The sequence below is a fragment of the Cinclus cinclus genome, chromosome 12, assembly GCF_963662255.1.
Source record: "Cinclus cinclus chromosome 12, bCinCin1.1, whole genome shotgun sequence".
Taxonomy (NCBI): domain Eukaryota; kingdom Metazoa; phylum Chordata; class Aves; order Passeriformes; family Cinclidae; genus Cinclus; species Cinclus cinclus.
The window spans coordinates 9,127,978-9,151,252 of NC_085057.1; the positions used below are offsets into that span (position 1 = coordinate 9,127,978).

Genomic DNA, 23,275 nt, shown 5'->3' on the forward strand with positions numbered 1-23,275 from the left:
AACAACATGAATTTCAATGTCTGGAACATAAAGGAGATGCTGAGCACACCAACAGCCCTTGGGTGAGCATGATGGGGGGGGAGATGGAGAGGGGATGGGGTGTAAAACGAAACACTTGGCAGGGGTGATGGCAGTGAGGTGAAACATGTCCAGAACTGATCTGTGGCTCATTAGGGAAATCTAATGTGAATTCATTAGCCTCCCCTGGGATCCTGTTTATGGCCCCATCCTACCAGCACTGCCATAGATCCACCATTGGTGGGAATCTAAAAGTCAGCACCAGCTGGAAGCTGTACCCTTGTCCATTCTGGGTGAATTTGGGGAAGCCCTGTGAGCTGTCCTCATCTCATTAGAGAAGTTAATTGTTCCTTGTGATGTGCAATATTATTGTACATTATGTAACCAAAAAATTATTCCATATCCTGCATTTATACACATGGCTTGTTTGTTGTTTTTTCCCAGCAGAGGCTAGAACTCCCCACATCTACAATCTGCAGTGAAACAACAAATATTCAGATGTAAACATCTGGAGGGCAAATATGTAAGACAAGCTGCAATTTGTACTTCGGAGCATCCTTTGTATCACATAGCTAAAAAAGGCAGTGGGACTCATCCCCTGTTTGACTCCAGAAAAGCTAATAGATGAATTTGGTACTCTGACCCTCTGTTAGTTAAATAACCCACTTACATAACTAACTTGTTCAAATTCACAGTTTTAGTCATACTGTCTCTTTGGACAGATGTTACCACAATGATGGATGATAATGAAAACATAATAGTCATTTTCTCGCCCATTATAAAAATGCTTGTCATATAGGAATGAATTAATTGAATTTTGCGCAGATGCAGGGGGCAAAGGGGAGCAAATTCAGGGGAAAATATATTTATATCTGTCAAAGTTTTGTCTTTATAATTGTGCATTGCTTAACTTTATTGTCTTCTTGGTACCTGTGTATTTATTTTGTTTGCTTTTTTGGGGGGTTTGTTAGTTTTCAGCAAGTTGTTTCTAAGTTTGAAAACCTGTGACTTTCTGGTCAGATACTGAGGAGGGAAAATTTAGAGAAGACATTAAAAAGACATAATATTATAAATAAAATATATAATTGCATTTTATATTATATGCAAGATATATAATACATATTTTTAAAATATATTAATAGTTCTGTGAAGTTGTGCCATGAGTGGAAGAAGTACAGATGCCTGTTTGGAAAGGAATCGCTTGAATTTCTTCCTCATCCAAAGTAGCCTATCACCTACAATGTCTTCCCTTTTAACTCATTTATTAAAGCAGGAAGAAAATACAGGCAAGATTTTAACACCCACTCCTCACCATTCCACATTTTTTATAAGTGAGTTCAAAAGGGTCAAATAGGGCATAAAATGTTACTGGAAATGCAGCTGAGTTTTTGGAGGAGGTAAGAAGGAGGAGAAAATTTTCTGTGGACAATTAACTTTTTCCATAGGGAAGAAAAGTTTCCCACAGGAACATGTGAATGTGTGTGTGTGTGTGTGTGTATTTGAAATAGAGGGGAAAAGTGTTGAGTATTTTTCCCTGGCTCACTTCTGTTACTAGAAACCTTTCCCACCACAGCAGGGCATGCTGTTTAATCCCCAGAAAACTCTTTCAGGGAGCTTTAAAATGAAACGAAATCAGCGTATAATCTAGGCAGAGTATGACTCACTCTGTGAGCTCTTTGCAAGTTTGAGTCAGGGTGTTACTTCTGAGAGAAGCTGCCACCAGGTCCCCAGGAAATGCAGAGCTCCAGTGATGCATTGCCCTCACAGCCACAGCTCTGCACAAGCCCAAAACTGCTCTGGGTTTTATTTGTTATCTGTCAGACACACAAGTGATTCTCTGCAACAGTAACAGCCTTTGAAACAGGGTGTGGGGAACCAGAACCCCTGTTCCACCTGGTTTTCTGTAGGAATATTGGCATAATAGAGATACTAGAAATGATGCAGAGGAAAGATTATCAAGTTGGACAATAATATCAGGGTGCCAGTTATTTTAGAGGATGGAAGGGGGCCACATGACAGCTATCTTGGGAAAGCTTAGTCTCAGTTGAAGTATATTGACAAAGCACACAGCTTTTATGGATTGAAGTGCAGCCTACATTAGAGAAAGTGCCACATTAGAGCAGTGCTGCTCAGCCAGGAGGGCTGGTGGAGGGAGATCACAGGGGGTACGAGAGCAGCAGCCACAAAAGCAGTGATGCTTCAAACAGCCTTTGATTGACTGGATAAGCATCACAGGGGTATGATGCTGAAAGCACATTTTCAGAAATCATCAATAACTGCCTTGGTCAGGGAACTCACAGGCCCTGAACTGAGCACAAGATCCCTGTTCAGGCTATTTACTCTTGAAGTGCTACCAGGAGAGTGGCAGCAGGGAACCAGAGTCAGTATCTCTGCAAAGCCAAAAAAATCCACTACTGTTAATTAAAGAAAAAAGACACAGGAATAGTAATAAGAAACGTAATTTAAAAATAAATTAAACTGTACAGCCCACAGGGTTAAATGCTTGCCTGAGGTGGAAAGATTATTTAGACTTTATTATTTAGATTTGAAATTGAAGTAATGAGAAATTTCTTGTACCATGAGAAAATAAATAACTTGCTAAATGCATAAAAGCAACTCATATAGTGACTTTCAAAGACATCAGAAGCAGAAAGCCTGTCAGAGAGTATGTAAGGCCAATAAATTATGAAAATATTAAAGAGGCATTCTAAACAGATGGTTGAAGTTAAGGCCTACATGGGCCACTGCTCTCTATGGTTTATTTCTGCTGTTGAGAGTAACTTCCAAGTTTAAAAACCTCGTTCAATCCATTATCCTATGAAATTCCATCCCACATCACAAGGTCACATATTTTGAAGTTGCATTAAGGTTCGAGAACAAGCAGAAAATGAAAGAGATGGCCAGGACAAAGACCAGGAAAGCAGCTGCAAAATTCCAGAGCCTCACAGGAATGAGAAACTGGGTCTGTAAGTGCAGGTTGGAAGATGGCTTCAGGATAGAGAGGGGGTCACAAAAAAAAATCCCTGTTTCCAGATGCCTAACTTTTAATATGGATGGGGATGTGTTTTGTGGGAGCAAACAGGGCTACTCTGCAGAAACCCCAATCTCCTCTTAAGGAAAAGGCTTTGTTGTAACCAGCTCAGGACAAAGGACTAGCATGGATTCCAAGGTAAGGATGTCTGGGCAGTACTGAATCACAGCTGAATGAATAATGAATAAACTAACAGAATGTAAAAATGACCTTGAGAAATTAAAATAAGACCAGAGGGATTTTGAACCTGAAATCTGGAAACTGGATGTAGTGTTAAAGCTGAATAACTGAGTGGGATTTCATCACGGTTAATGCATTAGGGCCAGTGCTGGAATCTGTTTATATAAATTCCTTTTAGGATGTGGTGCAAATTATTTGCAACAAGCAGGTCATGCCATTCCAGAGGATGGGAAGCAGAAGAATAATTTTCTGCTGTGACTGTTTCCAGTGAAGAGATGGCGAATGGCTGGAGGCTGCAATAGCAGCTAAAACTCCTTTATTTAAACTCATCCAGCTCCCCTGCACCCAAGCCAAGGCTGATCCTTGCTCATTTGCTGAGCACATTAGCACATTGGCAGGCAGCTGATAGTGAGGATGGGAGCAGTATAGCAGAGCTAGAGACAGTTCCTATAGATACAGGCTAAAGCCAGGAGGAGGAGCAGGTGAACGGCAGCTCCCAGAATTTAAATTGGATTTGTTGTGATTCAGCCCTGGTCCCTAAATGAGGCGGAGCAGAAAGGGCTGTGAGATTTTCTGGAGGGGAACCAGGAGAAGAGAGACTTTATGGCACTGATCCTACTCAAGACACTGCTACTAGGAGAGAAAGATCTGTTCTTTGGGAAAGAGGCTGTACTGCACTTTGAAGAAATGTGTCAGAAAGGTGTAAGTGAGTTTCACCCACAGTGCTTGAGAAGAAGAGAGGTGTTGGCACAGGTTCAGTGGGGATGACAGAACCAGAGAAAATCACATGCCATGTTTTGAGGTAAGGCAGAACCTTTGAATGAACAGTGAATGCTTGCATGTGATTGTGCTAAAATATTTGGAGTGAAATCAGAAAATTAGAAAAATTAAAGAAGCTCCTGAAAGTTCTAACTCTTCCTATAAAGGGGGAATTTCCACTGACAACAAGGAAACAGAGACTGGAAAGATCTAGCTGACACCCCAGATATGCAGAACGCTGCAGATTTTTTAGATCACACTCATACCACGAGAAAGGGTTGGAGTTACCAATATTGTAATACCTTGCATTAAGTTAGGTAGGAGAATGAAGTCATTTGACCACCAGTCAGCAGAGGATGATTTACCATTTTTTGGAGCTACCAAGAATTTGTTTTATATATCTAAAGTTGGTTTTGCTTTGAATGCATATGCTAGTGCCAGTACCAAAGGAATGCTATGGGCACCAACACACATTTGGAGCACACCTCATGATAGCCAGAAGTTCCCCTGAGGTTGCACTCCTCACTTAGGAGGGACTGCTAAGTGGCATTGCATACCTGAGATGTTTCCTTGCTGTTTATGGCAAAGGGTTTATATTTAGGACAGAACACACTTCCCTGCATCCCAGGCATTCTGAAGGGAATGGTCAGGTGGTTTGAAGAGCTGGAGTTGCCTGATCACACATCTGATCCCACATGTGATCACGGTTGTCTGATCTCTCTATCAGGGACAGGCCTGGGCCAAGCATGGCCAGGCTGATGGCTTGCCCAGATGGTCTTGTTAGAAAATTAATTGCCAGCAGTGTTAAGCAAGGGAGAAGTAAATCCATTGCTCAGGGGAATTAGTATACTAAAAAGAGACATCTGTTTCACCTCTGCCTCTAATTTGCAAAAGTGCCACCATTCCTAAACCAACTGCTGAGGTAGTGGACTTCAGACAGAAAAATTTGGCTCCAGAGCAATCAACAGTTGCCTTTGGTTGTAGTGCAGAATAAGCCTAGGAAGTCACTTGGCTCATAAAGTCCTCTCAGCTCATTACTCCTCATAAAATCTTTGTTACAAGAATCTTGTGCTTCAGGTATTAAATACCATGAAGCATCTGAGAAAACAAGCGTATTATGTTCACCAATTGTACTGGACCCTTTCAAAGGGTGTTTGTCAAGACCGTAGAGCATCTAAAGGTTATAAAAACACTTCCTCAATCTAAGAGGGAGCTTTCTTTGGCTGGAAGACAGGAGGATTTAGAAAACTGGTGCAGGAGATGTACTACTCACATTGCAGGCAGGGGCTCTGCCTGTGGGGGGTTATGGCAGCCCATGTGCTCACCTCTCTCCTACATACTGCCTTGTAGATTAAGACTTTTTTTCTACAAAGCTTAGCTGAGATGGAAACAAGAAACTGTGCAAGTAAAATTATATTCAGATTTTTCCTTAGCAGATATGGGGTCCAGAGAGGGATTAAGGGAGAAGGTTTGAATTCAGACATACTTATCAGGCCTTTTGAGAATCCAGAAACCCATACCTCATCTATTTTTGCCTGCAGCTCAGTGTACTTAGTGAGCTTAAAGCCAAAAGTATTAATATGATATTGTCAGTGACACTACTATATAATGGAGACTGAGCAGTTCAAGTACTGGTGCTAAATCCTTTTCCTGTTGTGTCTATGATGTTTGGGCTCCTTCCAAAACTAGGGATTAACCAAACACGTCACTGCTAATAAATGTTAGGGCGATCATCTCTTGTTATACACATGAGTTATTATCCTGTTCCTTCTCCTTTACTTGTATCATTTGATATGGAAGAAAAACCTTGTGTAAATGTTTCATTAATTATTTTCATTTATTTTGGTCTCTAGTTCCCAGCTCCAAAGGCAGCAACACATCTCTCCATCTTGGCAGCTCAAAAAAAGCAAGAACTGAAAGAGGGTAGCTTTAGATTGATTGTTATGAAAAAATTATTTTCTGTGAGGGTGATGAAGCACTGGCACAGGTTGCTCAGAGAAGCTGTAGATAGGTGCCCCATCTCTGAAAATGTTCAAGGCTGGAAGAGATGGCACTGTGAATAACGTGATACAGTGGAAGGTGTCCCTACTTGTGATAAGAGGGTTGGAACTTGGTAATCTGTTAGATCCCTTCTAACCCAAACTATTCTACAATTCTTTGTAAAAAATGAAAGAAGTCTTTTGTCTGTATTTTTGCTAACGAAAAATTGAAGCCAGCTTCCAACACAATGAGAAACAGTGCAGCTGTGCAGGGGAACCCTTGTCTGAGTGAAACTGGTCCTGTGCCACAAACCTAGTCCATAAAACAGGAGAGGAATATGAGTGTTTCTGAAGAGGAGTAGAATCAGAGCAACACAGGGTACCTGTGGGTTGTACAATACAATACAATTGTACAATACAATCGAGGGTATCTAGAAAAGATTTATTGGAGTAATGCTCAAGGGAAAGAAGAGCGCTTTTGAGTAGCATGTTAATATGTTTGAATTACTTCCAACAATTCATATCAGTTCATCCAGCCATATGCTACCTCTATTTATTTGTTGTTCTACTGTGTCAGACTTAAGGCATCTGGAGAATAAATGCCCAAGAAATGTCAACTATTAGTCAGCAAGGTTTATTCTCTTGGAACTGCCTTCCAATTAATCTAAGCAACATCTGAGTTACAACAGAAATTGTTTGGCTTTTTAATTGCTCCAGACTCACTCACATCCCTCTTTGCACATTTCAGGCCTAATAAGTTTTCCATGAGGAGCAGCAATGCCAGTGACTACTCGAGTCTGAGTGATTCTCAGCTGCTCTTTGGCTCCCAGTTCTGCCCAGAGAATGTGCAGTCGGCAGCAGCACCGCTGGAGCTGGGCACGCAGCCGGGACAGCAGAACTCCCAGGATGTGAGTCTTGCTCTCAGCCCTGTGCAGGCACACAGCCACCATTCAAAGTTAATGGAAAATGCTGAAATTGAGTGGTAACATTTGCAAATGTCAGTAAGTGCTGAAATCAAGTTATCTTCTTCCTACATACACATACTCACTGAGACAAGACAAAGTAGCAGCCTGGTCAGATGAACATGGTATTTAAAACAGATTGCAATAAATTATGATTGAGATAAGGTATTATTTTCTTCAATTATGTTTTTTAGGTTACTAAAATAATATGAAATTATTTTCAAGCTAATGTCTTTAGACCACCTACCTAGCTAAGTTAGAATATTACATCTATTTTTCTTTTAAAAATGATGTATTTCGCTTCCTTAGCTTTTCACAAAAATTACAGAGCTACTTAGTGTTCACTTCCCTGCATTGACAATGACCTTGCTGCATTGTTGTTATGGTAGATGCTTGGATGATTTTGGATAGGGATCAAGAGTTTCTATGCTCACAATGTTTCTCCTACAGCTCATGGTTTCTGATGTTAACACCCTCCACTAAAATAGTTCCTGTGCTGCTAACAGAGAGAACCAGATCTGAATAAACACACCTGGAGCAAAGATTAGGAAAGAGCAGTGGTGCCAGCTTGGAGGCCCAAGGCTGTCCTTCAGTTCCAGATGCTATCTGCTGTCCTATGCATTTTGCCTAGAAGCGGTTTTCATCAGACACAAAACAGGAAATTCACTTTACACTATGGGAAAAAAAAAAGGAGTTTGCATTTCCTTGTGTTTTAAGGAAAAGGCATTTCCATTTTGGTCACACAGTGTCTGGAAATTTTGTAGAACGAAGCTTTCACATTAATATTAAATTTCTTGTTCTAAAATGTGTATTCAAGCATGTGAAAAACTCATCTACAGTCTGTCAATGTTGCTAGTTGGCAGCAAAATGATGTCATCCACCAGGAAATTCAATAGGATTTTGTTTTAGATTCCTGTACAGGAAGATTCTACTGACAACTTGAACTTTTCCACCATTCCAGGAACACTGAAATTCATTTATAGTCTCTGTCTTGAACATGGAAGGGAAAAAAACCTGCACACTTTATAATTCTTATAAACTGAAAATCCTCGAGATGAGAGAAAAGCTTGTGTCTGGAGGAATTTGGGCTAGGTCTCAGATCCACAGCAAGTTGATCTAACTAGGCACACTAAATGGCATATAATCTCAAAAAAATTCTTAATCTCCTCATCCAATCTAATCTGTCATGTCCAATCTCTGTGATGTCTGTCTGCAAAGGACTGGATAAACAAATGGTTTCTTCTAATTAATATTCTAATTATTTTTGTACTTCAACATTTTTCTTTTGTTTGTGTCACAGAGTGAGACCAGTATTTTTACCAAATACCAGACAAAACCACAGTTATTTGATGAAGAAACAAGAGAAAAAGGTTCTTTTAGTTTTGGTGCAGGAAGAATGAAAAGTGTCTTGGAAAATTTTGAAGTGAATAAGAACAAAATAAAGGAAAAGTATGACCGGTATGTAGACATCCCTTGGAAATTCTTTCCGTTCTGGTGGTTATCACTGCCTGCAGCTCCTTCTTCCCCTTTTACATATTATATATGGCATAGCTTCATATTTCTCCAAGAAAAGTATTTTCAGGTTTTAAATAATGTGTAATTGGAAGGAGTCACAAGGTAAGAGAATAGGGTTTATTTGCAATTTATGTAACACATTCAGTTGTAAGCCCCACAGAACAGCACAACTCTAACCTGAATCTACCTTTGTCTTCCTTTATCTAATCAGCATTGTTTCTTCTTTCTGTATTAATTCTCTGTTAAAACCCTTATTTCTCAAAATTTTATAAGGTATGTGAGGACTGATAAAAGGGAATCTGAGGATGGCCTTCACATTTGGGCCAGATGAGGGGATTGCCAAACACACTTGTGTGCAGTTTACTTCTTTATAAACCTGCACATATCTCTAGAATTCTATTTCCATACAAGATTTTTATGGGTTTGTTTGTTTGTTTGTTTTGTTTTTTTGTTGTTGTTTTTTTTTTTGTAACAGACAAGTATTATTTACTAATATAATTTGCATCTGCTCTTTGTCAGATGTCAAGAATTACACATACCTGTAGGTCCTGGAGGACTTTAAGGAACAAGCCAGCAATTTGAAGCTCAAAAATGAAATACGGCAACTCAGTGCATCTATAAATAATTCTTAGCACTGTAGATTTTGTAATGTAACATCCAAAGTGAAGTGTGTTTTTATTAAAAAGTCTTTGATCAAATCTGGCTATGTATCTCCCTTGTGTTTTCAATGGGCACTATGTTTCTGATAAGATAAAATTTTATTCTCTATTGCCTGTTAGAGGAAAATGAAATGAGAAAGTAGTTTTAAATGTTCAGGCATCACTCATAAATATTTTTTTTATTTTTTCTTTATATGGATTATGCTCCTTCCTACACTCCAGACTTGCTCCCAAATTAGAAGCCTGTTTTTAGAAATAACTATATTATCTTTGCAAAAGTAAGTGTATAATTTATCAATTTGTAGCCCCCTCAAGTTTGACTACGAAAATTAGTATCTTCCTTTCCATAAGGCTAGAGAGATTTCAGAAGCACTGCCTAATTCTCATAACTAGATTATACTTGACTTCTGCATATTTTTGGCTGTTGTAATTTAGAACATTCAAATTATTGACTTAAAATGACTGAATCTTCAGAGAGGAAAAGGTTATCACTTTGCTTAGCAACCATCCGTGCATTTTGGTGTGGCAGGTTAATCATGAATATAGGCTGGTTCCTGATACACTGGCTCAACTTAAAAGGACAGATAACAGAAACCACAGGCATAATCTCAGGAGAAAAGGATTTGCAGTGTTTGTTCTTCCTGGCCTGAGCTTTGTTGATGCTGAAGCTTTTTCCCATGTTTTTCCCACAGTTATTTTAGTCCAAACACAATACCCGCGTATCGCAGCAACTGGCACGTCACTGCACAGGCTGGGTGCTTCCGGAGCAGATAACATGGTGATCACACCCCCGCAGCTAATGGACAGTTGTGCAAATACCAACTAAAAATTTGAAAGAGAGGCCAAAAATCTGAGAGTAAAAACACCATAACTTAATGTATATGACATATATGGGCATGTCTGTATATGTATTTTTTTCTCTACTTTACATTGCTGAGTCCATGTTTTCCTAAAACAACTGAGGTGACTTTAAAGTGTTATGCCCCCTGAAGTAATCATGTTTCAATGCTACCATTACATGCTACACTATGCCTTACAGTGTTTCTCTGTCTCGTTTTTACAGTGATTTTTTTCAATTTTTGTACACTTCAGTAACTTACATTTCGGGTTCACACTTGTTGGTTTTTTTCCATTTTAGTGAAGTCCTAAGCTCCTTTATTTCCAGCACCAAAGACAGATTTCAAGAGGTAAGTTACTTCAAATTCAGAATGTAAAATAATGAACTGTTAGAAATACTACAGACCATTCAGTGTTCACTTTTTATTCTTTACTATGCTGATATCTAAAATATTACATCCTGTGTATTAAACACTCAAATACTTCAACAATTGTAAGTTTTTTTATTATACCATTGCCTTTGTGGCCTTAGGGTCAAGGTCTTTAGGAACTTGCCTCAGAGCCAGTGGTGGAATTTCTCTGGATCTCTGGAGCAAAACAATCTGTAGTGGCAGCCTGCAAATAACAGGTTTTTTCCCTTTCTGCCTGAAGAAAGCAGTCTACTCTCAGGATTAGTCATTGTGGTCTGAAGGTGAATGTTCCCCCCACACACACACACTTCTACAATTAATTTTATTAGTTATTATTAATCCTATTAATCGGAGATGAGTAAGAGATCAGTATCTCTTTTTTGAAATCTATTCAGATTTCATGAGCCTTTTAAGCCATCCCAGATCTTCTTGGGGATTGCAACCAACAGCTGGACAAATTGTTTCAAGTGACAGATAAACAACCATTTTCAGGCTGTTCCACTCCATGACTTGCAGTCATTGTTCTGTGGCATCTGGGGCTGTGATTTTGCAAACAAAGAAAAGGCAATGTTTTAATTTTCCCATTTACCTTTGTTTTTGCAGCTGCAAGTGTCCTTCGAGAAGCTTGAAGAAAAATTTGATTCCAAACTCAAATCCAATTTGGTTTGCCAAGAAACCTTTTCCAAGACATGTAAGTCCTTCGTGTGTTCCTGTTAACAGCAGAGGGCACAGTCAAACTGCCAAATGTCCGCATGTTTTCTGGAGGCTGGGTTGAACTGGGCAAGTCATGCCACTCACAGCTGCTCTCCCTAAGGGAGAGAGAAAATAAGACTTATCCATGGTATGGACTTGTCAGTTTTTCCATTCCTTCTCTCTCATTTTTTTCTCCCTTTCTATGCCTTCTTGTATTTAGGTGTTGCATGGTTAGACGCTGTGCTCAAATAGATAAACACACCTCTGGTTTTGTGTTTTGCCTGGAGCATGATCATTTTTAGACTATCTGGAGTACTAATGGAACACACTGTAAAAATAACTTAGATACTTATATCCTGACTATCTGGTTTCAGTTTTTAGGTCTTTCTCAGATTTTCATATGTTAGTTTGAAGTCTTCCATTGCTCTTCTGTGTTTGAAGTGCTTAAGTTTTGGATGTAAATAAAACTAGTACTGCTCATTTCTTGAACAAGAAGCACATAGCAAAGCACACTATTGCCATGATGAAAGGATGACCTCCAGAAAAGCTAATAATGTAAAATACTTTTGAACAACTCTGTGTCTCAAGTGGCTAATCATAGAAATCTTTACTGAGGGAAAATGCATCATTAAATTGTTTCTAATTTAGCTTAGATCTGAGCCTTTGAGAGTACATTAATTTTTAATGCTGGTGTGATGCTTTTTCAACACCCTGTCAGGACTGCTCAGAGCTTGCTCTGCCCTGTGCAAGAACAAGAGGCCATTTTCAATACACACAAGAAATGTGAAGTGAGTTGTATCTTGTGAGATGAAAGCAGCAGACCTTCACAAAAGCATAAGAGTATTCATTGTGTGGCAAAATGTGGCTTCCATAAAGCACATCTTTGACAGATAGCTTTTAAATCAACAGAGCCCTCTCAGGCAAAAAGAGTGGAGTCTGATGCATTATGCTAGAGGCCATGATAAGCTGTACATTTGAAATACCAATCTCATTGTACTAAGAACATTCCCTTGCTGTGCTTGGCAAGTGCTCTTGGTGGGACCCTAATGTAAACAAGAATCTGTCTGCTTTGGCCAGCACAGCAAATTCCCTATTACACATTTTCCCATCGCCTAATTACTTCAGTGTCTCAACTTGTCCACTCTGCAGCAGGGCTTTGCCTAATTCACATGCCTCGTGTACAGAAATTGTTGTCATGGCACTGAAAATCAAATCTATTGTTCATGACTCTCCCTGTTCATTCCATACCATTTACTCAGTTGTCCTGTTTCCTCTCCATATCCATTTTCAATGAATGTGCCTTGAATGAAATGAGAAACCTCCCAGAGGTGCATGCTGCTAGATTTTCAAAGCAATTGAAAAGAAAAATTGGCACTTTCTGTAATGCATCATACTGCAGAATGTTGAATATATAATGAAAATCATCACATGCTGCACAGTGTTGTTCTTTTTATATTTCTGGGAGGTTCATCTGTCACTGGTTAATTGCAGATAAACACTGTCATTTGACTAATATCACAGTGATAGATAATTAAGTTCCCACTAAATAGATACCTACACTAGTGCCTTGAAAACAGGCAATTCCCTTGAAAAACTGGTATAAAATTCCAAAACTCAGGTGAAAGAGCTAAATTCAGAGCTAATAAAGTTCTGAATGTCAGTGAGTGATGATACAGTACCTTGGGATGTGGGTGACACAGCAGACATGTTAAATCGTTGGCAGTGGAGGATTTCACAGGTAGGAGAGAAATGCAGAAGATGAAGAGAACTAGTGCACCAGGACATCCCAACAGCTCTGAAAAGCAAAGGAAGGTGGAACTTGAAATCAAGTCTGTCTTCATCAAAAGCTTATAAGGAGTATCATAGGTTGCATTTTTAGCAGTGGGAAACAAGCACATTTGGCATAGTCTGCATAGCTACCAGGAAAGAACAAAACAGAAAATATTTTTCAAAATGTATTTCCAAAGCATTTCCAAATGTTGCTGGGCTGGCATGCTCTATGCAGGAAGATTTTTTTAAATGTTCTCTTTTGAGTGTTTGTCCATGTGTGCTTGCCCACAGTGGATAGATCTGTGTCTGGCACTGGATGAGAAAAGGTTTGGCTGAGCAGCTTCCACAGAGGCACCGGTGCTCTGTGCCTTGCTCACATCTTGATGTATAGTGCACAGGGATGAAAAGAGGCAGACAGACCCTGTGGCCTCAGTTCTTCCACCTTATATGTATGTACAGTTTCTCTGGTTGACTTGCCCACTCATTATTTGCTCCTTCCTTCTGTTTTCCACTCCCATAGCTTGTTTATTGTCATATTTTTCACATTTTAATTTATATGCCTGCACTTCTATCAAAGCCTTCTATTATCTTATACAAATGTCAATTTTCACCACTCAGCTCTCTCTGCACTGCTTTGCTGTTCTCGTATCTGGTAGTTCCAGCTGTGACAGTTCAGAACAGCTGAATCCTCCACAACACCTTGTCTGCAGTGTACATGAGCATCAACCTCCCAGTCAACGTGCCACAGGCAATCCTCTGACACACTGCCATCAAGGGTGACAAAGTAATGTGCAATATGTCAGTTACAGAGGGATGAGGTGATGCAGTTCTCTGACAAGATGTGGTGCCCAGTGAGCAATTTTCAAACCTGACTTGCTTCCAGACTCCCCAGGCCCAGCAGCTGCTGGCAAAGTTTCCAAGGGGAGATGGCTGTACTTAAAATGATGGGATTTGAACTTGTTTACCTTGAACAGTGGACAGTCCAGACTGGGACACCCAATTCAGACTCCCTTATATCCTGCACGGATTGAAAAGTCAAAAAGTTTGATTTAAAAAATGCTTTTTCCATGTAGCTGCTAACTAGCCAAGTAAAGACTGACAAATGGATGGTGAGAGGAAGTGTGGATGTTCCAGTAGATACTGAAACACCTCATTGTCACAATTCAGGGCTTGGAGCACTGTGTGCTGTAGCACAGGGTGAGCTCAGGGGCAGCTCATCTCACAGTCCCCTGACGCAGGTGCTATCTGATGTCTTGTGGAATGGGACCCAGACTAACAAACCTGCCAGCTGACTGCTTGGAGTATATCTGAGAAGGATGCAGCCATGACAGCCCAACTGTCTCACCCTCTGGCACAGCTCCATGGCTACCCAGGGAGAACATGCAGCGCTCTGCTGAGCTCCAGAGCTGTCTTCCTTGCCTGTGTCTCACCAGGTTTATAGCACCTCCAATTTCCCCTACTGAATCTGGGCGTGGGGGAACCAACCTCCTTCCAAAGTGTTATTTAAAGCCTCTGTGCTGTTAGTGCCAGTTTCAGGATGAGCTGCATGGATAATGATAGAGAGACATCAGAAGCAGTTGCTGTTTAATATTCCTAGGCTGGGAGGCTGGTGCTCCCTCCCTCGACTGCTCAGGCTGTAGTTTTCAGCTGCTGGGAGTGCAGCTGCACCCAGTAACAGCCTGATTTGCAGGGTGGCAACCCTATCCTGAGGTCTTCCAGCCTTTTATCTCATGCCAGATTTCACATTCCAAATGTTATTATTGTAAACGGTAGCATCCAAAGACAAGGGTACAGCAAATCGAAACACAGCAATGTTTCAGACTGTAAAAAACTGCTTTGCTTAAATTACCTCAAGAGAGGCACAAGTCTGTACATAAGTCACCCATTAACTGAGTAAAGATTTTCTGTCTGTGATCAAGTTATTCAATAACTATCTGCTGCAGGGTTTATTTGAAGAGAACCTCTGAAGCAGCCCTTCTTGATCATATTCAAAGAAAAGAGACTTGACTTAACAGGGTCCTTGATCTGATCTAATTTGGCCATCTCAAGGCCTATTTTTTTTTTTGTAAGCCTTTATTAGCACTTATTTCTACCTTGTTTATTAGTGTTTGACAAGTCTGAACACTTTTCTGGGTATGGAAGCAGGGAGGGAAGGAGGGTGCCCCTCCTCTGTACTGAGGGATTTTTTCTGCAGAATACTCCTACACGTACAAACGAAATGCTTTCAAAAGGCTGGCTGCTGGTTGCTTGCCGGCAGCATGCTGTGCTGAGTCAAATGTATGTGCAGATCACAAGCCCAGTGGATGCAGGACTATTTTTAGACTGAGGATACTATGTTGAAGAAGAATAGACAGACTAGGGAAACCAGAAAGTTTTGAAAATAATTCTGAGCTAAAATTAAGCATATGAGAAAGAGCAGCAAGATAAGGTAAGCCTGCAGATGTTGCCCTTCCTCAATGTAGAGGAATCTCCACAATGTAGACATGGAAGGCGATGACGTGACATTAAAGGAGTTTCTTCCTTTAGTCACTGCTGCTTTCCTTCTCTTTGTAGGTTGGCATGCCCCCCAAAAACGTGCTCTCACATTTCAGGTAGGTTGTGTCTAACTAGGGAGATGAAAAGTCTAAAAGGCCCACTCAAACATTTGCTCCCCCATTACAAACCCATTCTGCAAGTTACAGATTTGCAGTTTTCTAAAATAGTCTAAATCTGTCAGAGCAAAACACTAAAAGATCAAAAACAGCAACCAAATGTCTGCAACAGCATATTGTTTGAAATATGTGCAGATATTCCTCAGAAATCAGCCAAGATCCTACAGAGAACAAGGCAAAGCCATGTGGTGATGTGTGTCCTGAAATAACGGAGAAATTCCCCTCGAGCTCAAATCTGGGAGGTGGTTTTAATTCAGTGTGTGTGAGGACAATGCACGGATGAGGCAACTGCTGGGTTCCTTCTCCCAGATGACAGCTGTGTGCACTGTGCCCAAGCAGGGCTCCTTTGGAGGAAGCAAAGTTAAAAACACAGCTGGGCACAGGGGGATTCCTGGTGCCAGGAGGTGCCGTTCCTTGTGCTCCTCCCTGAGCAGCACCGCCAGCCCTGTGCCACCCCACACCTCTGCTTTGCGTGGCTGAATGAGACAAACACTTTCAATCTCCTTTCATAAGAGGAGATTACCAAGTAAGCACTTAATTAACTTGTAGCTTTTCTCTGCCCATGTCTTAGTTCACTCTCTTTCTTTCCTTGCACATAGACAGCTGGGAAGGTCTGTGGACTTCCGGGGTGCATAGCAGGTCTGGTAGCCAGAACTGGTGCGCTGCTGTGTATCACACTGCCCTGTCTCACCTGTAGCCTCTGCACTGGCATTTGCATCCTTGTGTCACTTGCTAATTAACTGAATGCCCTTCTGCTTTTTCACCCAGGTGACTACAGCAGATTTTAAGCCTGTTTGGCTCACGAGAAAGCCTTGATGAGCACCTTTCAGAGCTGCCTTGTCCCCTTATGCCACTAGGCTCAAAAGCTGGTGTTTTCCCTTTATTTACTTATTTTAAAGCGTCCCCTTTTTTCCTCCTTTTATCTTTTAAATATATATTATATAACAATTTCCACTGAAAAGCTTTGTTTGAATCTACAGAAAGGCCACTATGTTTTCTTTGTCAAAGAAGTCACCTACCTTGTCTTAGTGCATTAAATCACAATCCACCTTTTTAAAAATCCTCTTCTTATTCCATTTCCCTCTATATCTTTGAGTACTTCTCAAAGTCTGCTCTAAAACCTTACATCCTATGAGAACAAATTACTAAGCCCATAATTGCTCGGGGTTTTTTTCCTTTCTTCCTTCCCAAAATTTTAAAACATTCCTGTTTTTTCAGACAAGCAAAGCCTGTACAATCACTTTTTGCTTGCCGCTCCCTAATAGTTTTTAGCTCTTTAACCAATTCCATCTACAGTTTGACAGAAGGGCACAGCTCACTGAGATAATTAAGTCCCTGGAAGCTTAATGAAAATAGCTGAGCAGGAGGAGAAGGGATCCTCAATGCCCTGCAGCTCTGCAGCCTGAGAGCACAGCACTGTGGGGCAAGAGGTGCTCACCAAGGAGCTGAGAAAAACACTGGTGAGCAAGAACAGCTTCAGATGGGCTCTCAGCTCCTCTGACACCAAAGTCAATCAAACACCTTGGATCTGTAGCAAAAGGAGACTAATTAATTGCAGTACTCTTGTAGCAACTTGTTGAAATGTAGAATTTGTTCTGATTTTTCTCAGGTATGCAGTGGTCCAGCACTCCAGGGTTTCAGTTATCCTGGCCCATTGGTTTGGCAGTGCTTTACTTTACCAAGAGTGCTTTGGATCCTGTTTTATGCCGACCAGCCAACATTCCACACCATCTGTACACACCTTCCTGCACCCTTCACAGGAAAGACCAGACATGTTTAGCTCTTTCTCAGCTCTTTCTCTCTGTCCTAATTCACAATTTTAAAGTAGACTTACACAAGATTGCTAAAGTTTTTTCATCTCCACACACACTGTAAACTCTGTTCCATTTCTGTAGTTTATTAGGCACAGCAGTGGTACCTATAAGAGTAATTCAAGCTGTATGGGGGGAGTTATATTCTTATCCAGTCATGTAACACAAATCCCTGGGGTTTTATCAGTTTTTCAACAAGACTGACTGAAGCCAAGAGTAACTTGCTCCGATTTAAAACCCTCCCAGGGAGCCTGTGCCTCCACAGGATTCTGCTGTGGCCCCCACTACCCAGTGCTGGGCACTGTTGCCTGGTTCAGGTGGTTTCTGACCCCATCTCTTCCCACGACCAGCAAATGGAAATTTCAATTCTTTGCACATTCCTTAATAATTTCTCTATAATTCTTCCAGCAGTTTTCCTTCAGTTTTCAGCCTCCTGTGCATTTTTGACACAGTTTCTCTGGTTGTACTTCTTAGCCATTAACCTTTTACAACTCCATTCTGCTCAAGCCCCATTTACCATTGCCTGTTTGCATGACAGTGTTGTTTATACAGGGGTGGATCAGCTATACCGGGGTTCCCCTGCCTTGGGGAACAGGTGCCTGTTGTGCGCCTGGCAGACAACCAAGCCTCAGCCTTCCCTGCATTCAGCCTACCAAATTCTGCAGTTCTGCACAGCCTCTCTTTTCCAGCTGCCACATTAACAGAGGGGAGTAAATGAGGTTTGGCCTATGCAGCATCTTATAAATTTCAAGTGCCTTGCTTTAAAAATCCACCCCATTGTTCATTGCTCGGGGTTTGGGGAGATCACAGCAGAAGAATCATGTGGTGATTCATGCCAAGCCATGCAGGAAGTAGCAATAGTATTGATAGTACTTTATTCACATTTACAAATGAAAGACCAAATGTGTATTTTATTGATTTCCCTGTTTAGTGCAAGATGCTCTTCAAAGTCACTCCAACTTGGTGCTGAAAGCTTTGACAGATAAAAGCCAAATGGAGCAGGCTCTGCTGGAGATGGAGAGGAGACTTGCAGCCGTAAGTGAAGAAATTAATCTTTTATTCTGAATCCTCATTCTGAATTTCTCCTGCTTCTTCAAAATACAGACTGAATATTAAATTACCTTCAAATGGTGGATTATAAAGCAGACTGCTCCTGTTATAGTGAAAGGGGAAAGACATATTAAAATGCTAATTCTAGGCCAGATACTGACAGAGGCTTACCCAAGTGCTGGTTAACAGTGCTGTGAGCTCTGATGAAGTCCTGGTCAGTGAAAGAAGAAGCCAACAGTGCCTTGATGTGGCAGGCTGTGATGGAGCACTCACTGCTTCCTCACCTGACACATGCCTTTGCTGGAGGAGATGGTGCAGTGCATGCCTGTGAGGGGAGAGCACCTCACAGAAGTGCAGCACCTTGTCCCTTCAGCCAGGTGTGTCTCAGGAAAAAAGACATGAAAACAAGTGGATGTGAGAGACACAAGAATGAACTGTCAGAGACCTCCTGATCAGGGCTGGTTTCTCCAACAGCCCTGCTGCAGGAATTGCTTTTGGCAAGGATGTGTCACACCAGAGCATGAGAAGACAGTGATCCTAAAAGAGAGGGTACACAGTGAGTTAGGGGGATGCTCACCTTTGTGGGACAGTTTGAGGATATCTATTACACAGGAAGATACAAATTGCTAATCTTTGGGTCAATACCACACTCACACATGGTACCTAAAGCTTTCTTACTATTGTGCCTTTCTGTGTTTTTTTTACTGCTTCTGCTCTGCTTTCTGCTCCCCCAGAAAGATATGGAGATTTTGGATATGAAATCCAGTATCCAGCAGCTGAAGGAGGGTCAGGAGTCACTGCCAGCCCAGCTGAATGACCAGTTCCTGAAAATGTGTAAAGAACTTGGCTTCCTGAACCTATGTAATAGCTCAGCTGAGCAGCACACGCTTGTGTCTAGTGCCAGCCTGCCCCCTCACACGACAGATAAGTCTGTCCAGACCTCCCCTGGGCTGTACCAGCACTGTGTCCTGAGTGAGGAGTACCCACACAGCCCATGCTGCAGAGGCAAGGGAGTTTGCAGCTGCTCAGGCTGGTCTCATTTCCCCTGTGTGACAGTGGGGCAGCAACACGGAGACTCCCCTGGAAGAAACCAGCTCAGTGGAGATGGCACATCTAAGGGTGGTCTAAACCCAGCTTCAGGAGACAAAGCCAGCCCCATTGGTACAGCAGCCTGTGGCAGAGCAAGCACCTTTTTGCAGGAAGGGAAATGCAGCTTGGAGACACAGAGCTGTGCTGCCCATCTTTGCATGTGCTGCGCTTGCAGACACTTTTTGGGGAGTAGTCAGAAGAAACACTCTCCTGTACCGCTGGAAATGCCTCTACCAACCCCACTGAGGAAGGCATTCAGGAGAGGCACTCGAGGGTTTAAACCCCTGACACTGTCACCGCAGCAGCAGCCTCAAGTTTGCCACCATTCTGCACAGAAAGTTACACCTGGGCGAAGACACAGCAACTCGTCCACAGACCACGAGGTGGAGAAGGTAGCTGTAGGGAACAAAACAAAACAGAGTCCAGGAAGGATATTCTGGAAAAAAGCAACAGGGAGAAAGACAACATACTTCACTAAGAGAAAAGGCGAACACTCTGGATGTGCTGACAGTGGGCAAAAGCAGAGGAAGGCAAGTGGTGTTATTGACTTGGAAAGTTCCAGAAAAAATTCCCTTTCCAGATATTTGGTTGATATCAATTCAGAAAACTCTGACCCAGTTTTTGCAGCTCCTCGTCAGCCAATCCTCAGCAGTGTTCAGCTGGGGCTTACAAAGAATTTCCCACCAGTGCCACGCTCTGATGAAAGCCTGCAACAACTTGCAAGCAGAAGAAAGAGAAGTCTTGAAACTAAAAAAACAATTAGTGGTTCCAGTGTGAAAAGGTATCTCTTGGATTCCTCTCCCGAGCAGGATGTACTTTCCCTGTGTAGCACAACAGGTGTAAAGCAAGTGAGCTGCTTCAGCCTCCAAAGCCCCTCAAGCTCCAAGAAACCACATCCTGTCAATCCACTGGCTCAGCAGAACACAGCCTCTTGCTCTTTACTGTTTGATTGTGATTCTTCTGATTGAAGGGGTTTGTTTCATGCTCAGAGCCCTTAGTGCAGGATGACTATTTCAGTTGCAGTTTATTCCTCTATGTGTGTTACCTGCTTAGTCAAAGGCAAGACTCAAGTCTGGATGCTTGAAAGTGCTATTGCCCTGTTTGAGATATTGTAAGAGACTACATGGGGTCTAAGCAGGGCTCTCCCTTGGCTTGGAAAGCTGAGGGGATCTGTATTGTTTTGCTTTCCCACTCCCAGCAGAGATGCCATGGGCTTGAGTTACCTCTGCATTTACACAGCAGCAAAGTACCTGACATTCCCAGGAGGAGAGGGCTGGCAGAGCAGACAGTCAGCTCAGTCAGATTTGGCACTGAGATCTACTGGAAACTCCTCAGCTAGATCAATATAATGCTATCTCTGTGGCCAGAAGCTTCACTGTTTCTCACTCATAGTACCTCTGCCAGTTTGTTCTGAAAAAGTTCAGGTTTTTAGTAGAGTAGTGTTGTTCTGGTTGATTTCGATCAGGTTCAGGTTCGTCTCAGGAGTTGTTTGTGAACTTTGGGCAAGGACAGGTTTAACTTAGGAAAACCATACCCCAGCATCTCAGCTTCGTCCACTATTGTATCTCTTCTTACAGGCTGAAATTCCTCAGTCTCAGAGATTCCAGGAAGTTTTGTATCTCTTGGCTGATTAAGAAATTCTCCAACATGCCCTCTTCAAGGGCAGTGGTTTTCAGACACCAAAGATATGTCAAGCACATCCAGCAGATGAGATGTTGGACAGTCCCAATTCCCACAGAACAACTCTTTTCAGGGTACCCAGCTGTGACTATGGGCAACTCCCACTACTTCAGGCATTTGTGTCACATTTGATTTTTGATCTGAAATGTCACCAGCAAAAGGAACGTTTTGATGTTGACCACAAACCATATTGCCATAAATTCAAATTATGCATCTTTGTCATCCCAAGGGAAATGGCTGGGATCCCTTTTATTTTTGGCTTTAATAAACTCATTTTCACTAAAGCCCAGTGCCTCTATGTTGTTTCTTTTGGGAGAGGCAGAGTCCTGTTCCAGCAGGAGAACTGTTCTTTAGCTGTTTAACTCCCCTGGATTGTGGAATTAGGAGGATCCTTTTTTTAGCTCCTCTCTGGTGTTTAAAGACGGAAACTTTCACCCTTCCAGCTTAACATTGGTCCAGTGATGTTAATTAACAAGGAGAAGGGTGGGGGGGGAGGGGGGTACTCAGATACGGGGAGCCCCCAGAGCCTTGGGACCCCCCTGCAGTGAAGGGGGTTGGTGATAGCTGCCAGCAGTAGTGACTGCTTGTTTCACATAGCCCTTGTGTACCTGCCTCCCCAGGAGCCCCAGCACAGCCTTTGCTGGACAAAACCTGTTTAGTGGGCTTGTCACCCCTTGTGCTTTGGGACTGTCAAAGATGGGTGCAGGTGTCTGTGCAGCCCCTGGTCTGGATGTAGGGAGCTCAGCAGCACATGGCTGAGCTTGGAGGGACCTCTGGAGGTGTCTGCTGCAAGCCCCTGTGCAGAGGCAAAGCAGGGACTGGCTCCTTGGCACCCGAGATTGGAGTATCAGTGCCATGGGGTGCAATGCAGGGCTGCCCTGGGGATCCCTGCCACACAAACACACTGGAACACAGTGCAGAACAAAATTCCTGGAGATGGAGGTGTAACACCCAGGTGGCTATGGGCAAGGGGGTTGAGAGAATTGGCTGCATCCTCCACCCAACATTCCAGCTGTGCAGACAGCAGGCAGGTAGGTGGCTGCTGCAGCAGCACAGAGCAGGGGGCTCAGCTTTTCATCTGCCAGTGAGTCACTTGGTAGAGGAGGAAATCTCTGACAGCACCGAGGATGTGGAGGTGGCTGCTGTGCCCCTGCCTTGTGCTAAAGGTGCTCCAATGACTGTGCTATATAGGGCACAGCCAGCTCCCTTCCCATAGTCCCACTGCACACTCAGCACAGCAGCTGCACCTTCCTTAGGATGGAACCATCCAGCTGCAGTGGTGCCCAGCGCTGGCAGTGCACGGTGCAATGCAGGATCACAAGCACTGTCCCCCTGTGTGGCCTCCCCAGCACTAATCCCCAGACTAGCTGCCTGCCCTGCCTGCTTTCTGGGGCCCACTGTACCAGCATTGTCCAAATTCCTGGACTCTGCGCTCAACTGGCTGCTGCAGTGTCCTGACCCCACAGAGGAGTGTATCGGGAACCAGAAATGCCTCAGGCACTAATGCTGAACACAGTGCCCCAGGAATGGATACGTGGCAAGGAGCATGAGTGGGGCACGGTGTGCTACCGCCTGCACACAGGTGTTGTCATGGGGACCTGATGTGACACATGTACCTGCTGGCCTGGCGACAGAAGAGCGATGACGATGGCAGGACTTCTCCAAGGTTTCAGCTGCTCAAGCACTGATGAGGTGCAGGCAGGGAGGAGCAGGGGTGCAGGCAGGGAGCTGGAATGCGGGTGTCACCGTGCAGGATTGACTCCTGAGCTGGTGTGACTTTTTGGCGCCGTGGCCGTACCATTGCCAGCTCAAGCCCTGGCAGGGTGGGCAGTTTTCCAGCCGGACAATTAAGCAGATTAACTAATTACCTGAACCCTGGCTGGGTCCCACAGCCCCACTGGCTGCCAGGGCGCTGCATATCCGTGCCGGACGGCTGAGAGACAAGTGTGGGGCAGGTTTGGGGCAGCGCTCACCCAGATCTTCTTCGGGACCCTGCTAGTGGGTCCGACTGCCTCCTCCCGCCGCCTACCCCTGGCGGCCGCGGGACCAGCCTCGGCCACAGCCCGCTGCCACCACGCTGCTCCCTCCAGGCAACTCGGCCTGCCCCGCGGGTAGCATCGCCCCTCCGCCTCCCTACCCAGGAACCTGCCCTGGTGCTCCCCCGGGATCCACGTTCCCGAG

At 43.1% G+C, this 23,275-nt stretch overlaps 1 protein-coding gene across 1 annotated transcript; it reads left to right on the plus strand.

The window, feature by feature from the left end:
* The first annotated feature begins 6 nt into the window (after positions 1–6).
* On the plus strand, positions 7–22,696 carry IHO1 (interactor of HORMAD1 1). Its single transcript, XM_062500991.1, has 9 exons — positions 7–62; positions 6,716–6,875; positions 8,230–8,387; positions 10,242–10,290; positions 10,954–11,041; positions 18,207–18,310; positions 19,060–20,251; positions 20,468–20,525; positions 22,561–22,696. Exons 1-9 carry the CDS (start codon positions 7–9, stop codon positions 22,694–22,696), a joined length of 2,001 nt encoding a protein of 666 aa, XP_062356975.1.
* Positions 22,697–23,275: the final 579 nt, after the last annotated feature.

Excerpts from the sequence above, each read along its gene's own strand:
- IHO1 (XM_062500991.1), top strand. The coding sequence starts at position 7 with ATGAATTTCAATGTCTGGAACATAAAGGAGATGCTGAGCACACCAACA. Across the intron at positions 63-6,715 it reads AGCACACCAACAGCCCTTGG|GCCTAATAAGTTTTCCATGA; the intron begins GTGAGCATGATG and ends TGCACATTTCAG. Across the intron at positions 18,311-19,059 it reads TGGAGAGGAGACTTGCAGCC|AAAGATATGGAGATTTTGGA; the intron begins GTAAGTGAAGAA and ends CTGCTCCCCCAG.